Source organism: Ylistrum balloti, unplaced genomic scaffold (assembly GCF_031769215.1).
Source record: "Ylistrum balloti isolate Yb309-2 unplaced genomic scaffold, AGI_CSIRO_Ybal_v1 Utg370876, whole genome shotgun sequence".
In the NCBI taxonomy this organism is placed as follows: Eukaryota; Metazoa; Mollusca; class Bivalvia; order Pectinida; family Pectinidae; genus Ylistrum; species Ylistrum balloti.
This window is the reverse complement of record NW_026782500.1, coordinates 54,360-63,900: the sequence shown is the minus strand read 5'-3', so window position 1 is coordinate 63,900 and position 9,541 is coordinate 54,360. Positions and strand designations below refer to the sequence as shown.

At 35.9% G+C, this 9,541-nt stretch overlaps 1 protein-coding gene across 1 annotated transcript; it reads left to right on the top strand.

Moving 5' to 3' along the window:
* Positions 1 to 487: 487 nt before the first annotated feature.
* LOC132559212 (FMRFamide receptor-like) lies at positions 488 to 1,501 on the top strand. Its single transcript, XM_060223833.1, has one exon. It carries the CDS (start codon positions 488 to 490, stop codon positions 1,499 to 1,501), a length of 1,014 nt encoding a protein of 337 aa, XP_060079816.1.
* Positions 1,502 to 9,541: the final 8,040 nt, after the last annotated feature.

The following is a 9,541-nucleotide window of genomic DNA, read 5'->3' as shown; positions in this document are numbered from 1 at the left end:
AAATATTTGTTAAGAAAACTCTAACGAAGCTAATTTAAAAATTAACCTTCATTAATGACCTGCACGTCACATTTCACTACAATGAAATAGTGTTACGGCTCAGAATGTACACATGTAATTTCTTAAACTTCTTTAATTTTGTGGCGGGTACACCTTTCCAACTAGTTTTTTGACATTTATTTCAACTAATTTTTATTTTCCTCACCCACCAACAAGCTTTTAAAGATTCAGGCTTAGTGACATCAATGACGACTCTTAGAAGAACGAAACAACATATGCCGTTTAATTAATTATTTTACTCTACTCTATCCATTTTTTAATTAACACTGAAATGTGCACTTGTACAATGCTCTGTTAAACATGAAATAAAGTAAGCTGTTATTCATGTAATATATCATGTTCTTAATGTGTATTTTCTTATATCAAATGCATGATTAAATCTGGTTAAAAGAATGATATAAGAGCTCTTCACATTTTCAGGAAAATCATGTTGGACCAGAACATAAGTATAATCAATGAGACGTCAGACATGCTCAACGGAAGTGGTTTTGTCAACAATTATACCAGTCATGAAGACGGGGGAAATACCGGGTTTTACTTTTATCTTTATGACATCACCTGGCCAATCTTAACGTTATTGGGGATGATTGGTAATAGCCTGGCATTTATAGTCCTGTACCAACTGTCCTCCACATCTTCATTCTATTTGTATCTCGCCTTTCTCGCCATCTCCGACTTCTCTTTCCTGATTGTCGGGGGGGTATTTCGTTGGTTGGAGATGACAGGAATGTATACGCCTTCTAAAAGTTTTGAGGAAATGTTGTGCTCCGTGTCGTTTGCCTTCACGCTGTTATTCTCGCAGTTGTCATCTTGGATCACAGTGGCTGTAACTGTCGATCGCTATATAGCTGTATGCCACCCCTTCGCTGTCAGTGTCTACTGTACACGAAAGAGAACGCTAATTTACGTCGGGACGGCCTTCCTGGTTCTCGCTGCTCTTAACTTACCAAACATTTGTCTACAATGGGATCACGAAACCTTGACCTGTGTTCTACCAGAATTTACACATGACTATTGTTTTAAGTTCAGAGGTTATATAGACATCCTTTCTTACGCTATTATTCCAATCCTCATCATCTGTATCCTCAATATTCTAATTATACGGGGCCTTTACAGTGCAGCTGGTCGAAGACGTTTTCTAACTTCCGGCAGCGAGAGCAGCGCGCCCCCTACAGTTGAAAGGAAGGATTCCATCTCGAAAACGGTCAGCATGTTGTTTTCAGTTACCGCGTGCTTCGTCCTTCTGTTCATCCCGTTCGTAGGCGTGTCTCTGCACGAGGTCGTTTATGGCTATGGGTGGGATTCCATTCCCGGCACGTTAGCAGATCTGTGCTCCTTCTTGAACCATTGTTTGAACTTCATACTGTATGGTCTATCGGGACAGCGTTTCCGAAAGAAGTTTATTGAAACATTGAACATGCGCCGTGTTTTTAGAGATTAAAGCACAGGCTCAGAACTGAAAGTCAACAAATTAAAGATGAAGACTCGGAAATGAACACTGACAATACCAAAACTTCAGTCAGTAAAGGATGAGAACGACACCATATCCATATGACATATCAGGACTGAGTAAATGATTGATATCTACGGCATATCGGTAGAAAAATCTTCTACATGAGATTTCTGTCATATCTGAGTAAATGTAGTGTGGGTATTATATACGCGCTATCGAAATATATTTATGTGTTAAGGTTAACACTGTCTGATATTATCAATAACTTGCTTCTATCTTGTTATGATGACCATCCTAATCCTGTTCCCAAAGACCATGAGAATGGTGTATCTATCCTAATCCCAGTCCCAAAGACCATGAGAATGGTGTATCTATCCTAATCCTGGTCCCAAAGACCATGAGAATGGTGTATTTATCCTAATCCCGGTCCCAAAGACCATGAGAATCGTGTATTTATCCTAATCCCAGTCCCAAAGACCATGAGAATGGTGTATTTATCCTAATCCCGGTCCCAAAGACCATGAGAATCGTGTATTTATCCTAATCTCAGTCCCAAAGACCATGAGAATGGTGTATTTATCCTAATCCTGTTCCCAAAGACCATGCGAATGGTGTATCTATCCTAATCCTGGTCCCAAAGACCATGCGAATGGTGTATCTATCCTAATCCCGGTCTCAAAGACCATGAGAATCGTGTATTTATCCTAATCCCGGTCCCAAAGACCATGAGAATGGTGTATTTATCCTAATCCTGGTCCCAAAGACCACGAGAATGGTGTATTTATCCTAATCCTGGTCCCAAAGACCACGAGAATGGTGTATTTATCCTAATCCTGTTCCCAAAGACCATGCGAATGGTGTATCTATCCTAATCCTGGTCCCAAAGACCATGCGAATGGTGTATCTATCCTAATCCTGGTCCCAAAGACCATGAGAATTGTGTATTTATCCTAATCCTGTTCCCAAAGACCACGAGAATCGTGTATTATGAGAATGGTGTATTTATCCTAATCCTGGTCCTAAAGTATTAATGAAACTCATCTTGTAATAGTCATAATTAAAATAAATGTTGATCTCCCTATAGTAGACAATAACCACTGACTCCATGACATAATAAACTCCTTTCACCTTACCTACAGAGATACCGTGAAGGACTGGACGACACACTCCTCACCATTTTACTGTCAGATACGTGCTTGTGCTCTTTCGCTGACGTCATCGATTTAGACCGTGACATTGGGATCACGAGTGAATTTGGTCATTGAGACTGAAATTCTCAAGAAATTTTAAAGAAAAATAACTTGTTCTGGCGAAGCTAACTACGACCTTTTAAACAATTTAGTAGACTCTACCGTGTGGACGGCTTCCTCTCCCGACGAAATCTGCCTCCTATTTACTACCCAGTTTCTAAAATCAGCTTAACTATGTATCGGACAAAAAAATCACTGTTCGACTGACAGACAAACTTGGTTTCATTAAAAACATTTAAAAATAGCAGTACGGACAAAAATAAATTTAGACGACAACGAAACCATGATAATGATTTAAAGAAAAGAAACAAGGAGTTATTCTACGTGAACATTAATCTACTAGATGATGTTACAGACATTAACCCTAGATAATTCTGGAAAACAGTTTGCGACCTAATTAGGACAACTTATACTACAAACAACATTCCATCTCTTAAAAAACAACCGTCTACATACATATAGGCAGCTACAATCTGCCAAAGTACAGATTGTTCAAAAATACCTTTCAACGACAAGGACTCATTTGGTCAGTATTTCAAGGTATACTCATATCTATTAAATCCTCATACACTTCATCATTTAGGTAGAGAAAATACTAATCCTGTTTAAAAGGCACATTGTGTATATCATGACTTAAATGTAAATTTATCCCCGTTCCTGTTCCCGTTTTATCTAGTGAACACGCCTCGTTCCTGTCCATGTTTTATCCAGTGAAAAGATCTAGTTCCTGTCCATGTTATATCTAGTGAAAACGCCTCGTTCCTGTCCATGTTTTATCTGGTGAAAACATCTCGTTCCTGTCCATGTTATATCTAGTGAAAACGCCCCGTTCCTGTCCATGTTTTATCTAGTGAAAACGCCTCGTTCCTGTCCATGTTTTATCTAGTGAAAACGCCCTGTTCCTGTCCATGTTTTATCTAGTTAAAACGCCTCGTTCCTGTTCATGTTTTATCTAGTGAAAACGCCCCGTCCCTGTCCATGTTTTATCTAGTGAAAACGCCTCGTTCCTGTCCATGTTTTATATAGTGGAAACGCCTCGTTCCTGTCTATGTTTTATCTAGTGAAAACGCCTCGTTCCTGTCCATGTTTTATCTAGTGAAAACGCCTCGTTCCTGTCCATGTTTTATATAGTGGAAACGCCTCGTTCCTGTCTATGTTTTATCTAGTGAAAACGCCCTGTTCCTGTCCATGTTTTATCTAGTGGAAACGCCTCGTTCCTGTCCCTGTTTTATCTAGTGAAAACGCCTCGTTCCTGTCCATGTTTTATCTAGTGAAAACGCCTCGTTCCTGTCCATGTTTTATCTAGTGAAATCGCCCTGTTCCTGTCCATGTTTTATCTAGTGAAAACACCCTGTTCCTGTCCATGTTTTATCTAGTGAAAACGTCTCGTTTCTGTCCCTGTTTTATCTAGTGAAAACGCCTCGTTCCTGTCCCTGTTTTATCTAGTGAAAACGCCTCGTTCTTGTCCATGTTATATCTAGTGAAAACGCCTCGTTCCTTTCCATGTTATATCTAGTGAAAACGCCTCGTTCCTTTCCATGTTTTATCTAGTGAAAACGCCTCGTTCCTGTTCATGTTTTATCTAGTGAAAACGCCCCGTTACTGTTCATGTTTTATCTAGTGAAAACGCCCCGATATTACGTGTTACAATTACATTTACAAACATTTTACGTGATATAGTTTGCAAAATTTGGTTTGTTTAGTATCTCAGAATGAAAAAAAGTCTCAAGTAATTCTATGGTTAAATTGTCAAATTATATTTTATTACTGTTGCGTATATATATAGATTTGAATGTATATATTATGTTGTTATTTATTTTCCATCTTACTGTATGTTCAATACCAATAATATAAAACCTTTTTGTATTATGCGAGATCTCAGTCCTAAGGTTTCATTACCACTAATACAAACCCTTTTTTATTTTGTGAGATCTCAACCCTAAGTTTTCAATACCAATAATATAAAACCTTTTTGTATTATGTGAGATCTCAACCCTAAGTTTTCATTACCACTAATACAAACCCTTTTTTATTTTGCGAGATCCCAACCCTAAGTTTTCAATACCAATAACATAAAACCTTTATGTATTATGTGAGATCTCAACCCTAAGTTTTCAATACCAATAAAATAAAACCTTTATGTATTATGTGAGACCTCAACCCTAAGTTTTCATTACCACTAAAACAAACCCTTTTTTATTTTGTGAGATCTCAACCCTAAGTTTTCAATACCAATAATATAAAACCTTTATGTATTATGTGAGACCTCAACCCTAAGTTTTCATTACCACTAAAACAAACCCTTTTTTATTTTGTGAGATCCACCCTAAGTTTTCAATACCAATGATATAGAACCTTTATGTATTATGTGAGATCTCAACCCTAAGTTTTCATTACCACTAATACAAACCTTTTTTATTTGTGAGATCTTCACCCTAAGTTTTCATTACCAATAATACAAAACCTTTATGTATTATGTAAGATCTCAACCCTAAGTTTTCATGTTGATCTCTTTAAAACTCATCAAGCATACTAATCTTGTAGTTATGCTTTTATGTACTGCACTTTGTGTTTTTTTTAATAAGAATTTCCATTTTACTGAGAATCTATCCATTCACTCACTCTTCGTTTATTAAAAACATGTTCAACCATGAAGCATGTTTCCTTCGTGCGTCGTTTCAATTTGATTATATTGTGGCGCCTCGAGGGATGGAATTATTTTTCATCAAATTTATTCTGAAACATGTTCTATATTCATTATTTGATTAAATTGGTTATGACATAAATACTTAATAAAGAAGTTTTTATTATCATTTAAGATAAACAAAAAATTACCAAAATGAATAGTTGAATTCCATTATTGTATAAACTGTCTTATTATTTAATTATTAAATTGATGTTGTATGAGATTTAATTATGTGTTGCTTTACTGGTTTAATGTATTAATGAAGTAGATTGTGACATCGCGATATATTGTATAACTATGTAAAAGATATATTTACAAAGAAACGCAAGGTAATATTATTCAACTGCATGGCCTAAAATGAAGTAAAACCGGTCAGACAAGAACCTTGGTCTTTATACACTTCAATCTACAGTTAGAAATTACCGCGCGACGTACATAATTATTTAACAATTTTGACAACACATCGCTTTCCTCTGTTTGGTTGTAATGCTGATCAGCTTTAAAAGCAACAAGAAGTGCTATGCAGTTTGGTGTGAATGTTTCCACCACATAAAACGCATTGTCCGTTGTCTGGAGAGACTGGAAAAGCTGCTTACTGACCCCAATAGGGTCGTCCGAAATTAACGGGGCCACACAATGTCAGGGCTATTTGTGCCGCCCATGTAAGCATTACAGTTATTACGTTACTAAGACGGTCTCTTTCATAAATATATCCAATCTTTTCCATACAGACGATACGACGTTAACGTTTGAATTTTTGAGATAGGTTTGGGGGTAGTCCGATTATGGTCGAGGAGGGATATGTCACGAAATTACGCCATCGTCGATTATAGAAGTCCTGCTTGAATCACTCATGACTTATCTGTCAAAATTGAGATTGGTTAATCATTGCCTTATATGATAATATTGGAATATACATTCAAATTAAATACATTAAATCAAATCAAGTTTTTACCATTTCTTTCACTTCAGATTTGTGTGTAGAAAGTTAATGTTTAGAAACACAGTGTATAGTAGTTGTTGTCGTTAGTTGGTCTTGTTGTTATATAAACATGTATATTTACTTCGTTAACTTTTAGGCGATTAGATATTCCGTGAAATGTATGTTGTAATGATATACAGTTTTGCGTGGTTAGATACATATTTACTTATTTTTGGTAGATTTTCAGATCTATGTGTTGTATTGATAGTGTAAATATAAGAAGTTTTGACTAGTTAAACTATAGTCAGTAAACGTCAAAAATTCATTAGTTTACTAGTGTAAACGTAGATTTATAGATTTATTGAGAATCTATAACATATTAAAGACGGTAAGTATGTCTTACCAGTGTTAACATATCTTTTTTTAAAGTTAAATTTATGAAAACATATATACCCTAAAAACTCGAAAAAATACGACTTCAAAAATCAGCTTATTCTGAAAATCAGGTCTCGTAAATACGATTTCTTAAAAATTAAAATTTTTTAAAGTAACAAAAATTTTGTTTGGTTTGTAGTGTTATGAACTTGAAAACATTACGACAACACGATATCGCCCTATATATTTTTGACGGCCTATCGACAAAGACCGTACATGCCTAAAACGTGACATCTTCCAATCTTCCATGATACTTCAACACTAAGCCACAGAGGATCGTTTACCATTTACTCAATGAAAAAAATATCTTGAATAAAAAATAAACCCAAGTTTGCTTACTAGAAAAAAAAGAGAGAGAGAAAAAAAAATAAAATAAAAAAACGCGTCTTATTTCGAGTCTCAAACGTGTGCATAGTTTTACTAGTGTAATTCAATGAAGTGTTACCGTTATAAAGATGTAAAAGCTAACTATCTTAAACATACTCGGTTTTACAAGTGTGAAGATTTTGTTTTGTTTGCTATTGTGATGCTTTGTTAAACTGGAATAAATATATTTCATCAATTCCTTGTATTGTTGTTTTTGTTCAAAATACAGGTTGAATATAAAGAAAAGTTAAGATTCTTTACTGAAAGATGGTCGGAGCCAGGTCCAAGGCTTCATCGAAGGACAACCAAGGACAATGGAATTCTGTCATCGTTAGTCCATTCTGGTGTAGGGGCATTGTATTTGGTTGGCAAATTCCTGGGATGAAGCCTAAAACGAATAACGAAAAGAAATTACCATTTAACATCATCAGGTACAAATTTTGTAAAAAGATTCAAACAAACCAAACATAAGAGAAATAGCTTAGACGTATACCCAAGGCCAGCAGGCCAGCCTTATTTAAATACTCAAACGATCGCTTCCAAAGAAATGGAGACTGAAAATCGATACATTTGGTTTCAAAGACAGCATCCATCAAAATTTCCGAAAGGAAACTACCTTGATATATACTCACGTTCAGCGGTCAACTTTGCAGCAAAACTCAGCGACATTTTGTGATAAACCGAAATGCATGGAATCATGATATATATAGTTATTAGCCTTCGTAGGTGAAGGTTAGACGAGCATGCTACAGGTAATGACCCATATTACATATCATGAGGCCAAATATGATAAAACATTCATAAAACTTTATGTGGTTAACCAATTACTTAGAGTCATGATATTTGGTTAAAATGTTTTGGAATAAAACAAAGCCTGCCAAAGTGTTCTAGATCTATACCCAACGTAACAGAGGTCAAAACTCTAACACAACGCCTTGTGGTTGAGTAAAGGGCATAGAATCATGATATTTGGGTGGTAAGATTTTTGGTTCAGGCCCAACAAATTCAACAACAAATATCCGTGACAATATGAAAGGATAAAGAGGCCAAAATATGTTAAAACGCTGACACGACTTCTTCTGAAGAACTAAGGATCATGATATTCGGCAAGCATGCCTCGTGGACAAATCTTAACACATGTTGCGAATTGAAAGGAGAAATTATTTTTCCCAATATTTAAAGTCACAGAGTTCAAAGCTGCTAAACTCCTTCACATTATCTGCTTAAGTATAATAATGAGATTCAGCATATTAGAGCTTTAATTTGATAACATGAAAAGAGACAGGCTTATATCAGTCAGGTACAAAGATATTTCTTGTAAAATAAAAGTCCTGCATTTGTTTGCCCGTTAGTAATGGCAAAAACCATGCAGGGTTACCGATTCAGTTTTACTAAGACAATTACACTGTACATATCACGTGAAATATTGATAATAACAACACTTTAAACAATGTAAATCCAGCGAGAGTTCCATTATCTATCATCAACCTATACATGTATCTCTTCTCCATGGGATGATGATGATGATGATGATGATGATGATGATGACGACGACGACGACGATGATGATGATGATGATAAGAAGGAGGAGGATGACGATGACATACCTTTTAATTAACATGATGGCTTTTTCTGTGTTCATTAATGGCTAACCCGAAATCCTTATCTCACTACGGGAGTTATATGCCCCAGATCACCACTTGATCCAGATATATTTCTATTAAATCCATTCCATGTTTAAATATGAACAACAAAATGTTCAGAGAAATATGAATGACTGTTTTTGGTTGTGTTTTTATTTGCTCTGCCTGACACCATACCTTTCCCTTATAGCGGGGTCTGAGACTCAAAGGAGATATCAAAGCCATGCTGAATTGTCTTTCAATGTAGATATTCAGGAAGATCATCATGATCTTATTGCCATCTTGTCATACTTCTTCCCACCTGAGTTTACGTCAGCTGATAGCGAAGCCGAATTGACTTTCAACGTATAGATTCTATTACCACCTGTATACTATGTAGGTCATTGCGAATTTCACGTTGGTCACTTGGCTGATGATGATGGTATTCTAACTGGTTGTTCGACATGTTTCAACTGTTACCAACCTTATGATATTTTTTACTTAATTACACTTGGATGCTTACCCAGAAATTGCATATTTTAGGATATATTAAAGAGAATACAGAAAATTAACGATAGTTTAAACATTTGTTAAGCTGACAATGGTTAGTTTAACGACCGAGAACAGACCGATAACAGGATAAGATATCCGTGTGTATTTATGTTATTTATCTAACGGGGTTTACGTCCATTATTACGGCCGTTCAGCGGACCAGATAGATAGCCGTATGACGATACCAGTGATAAT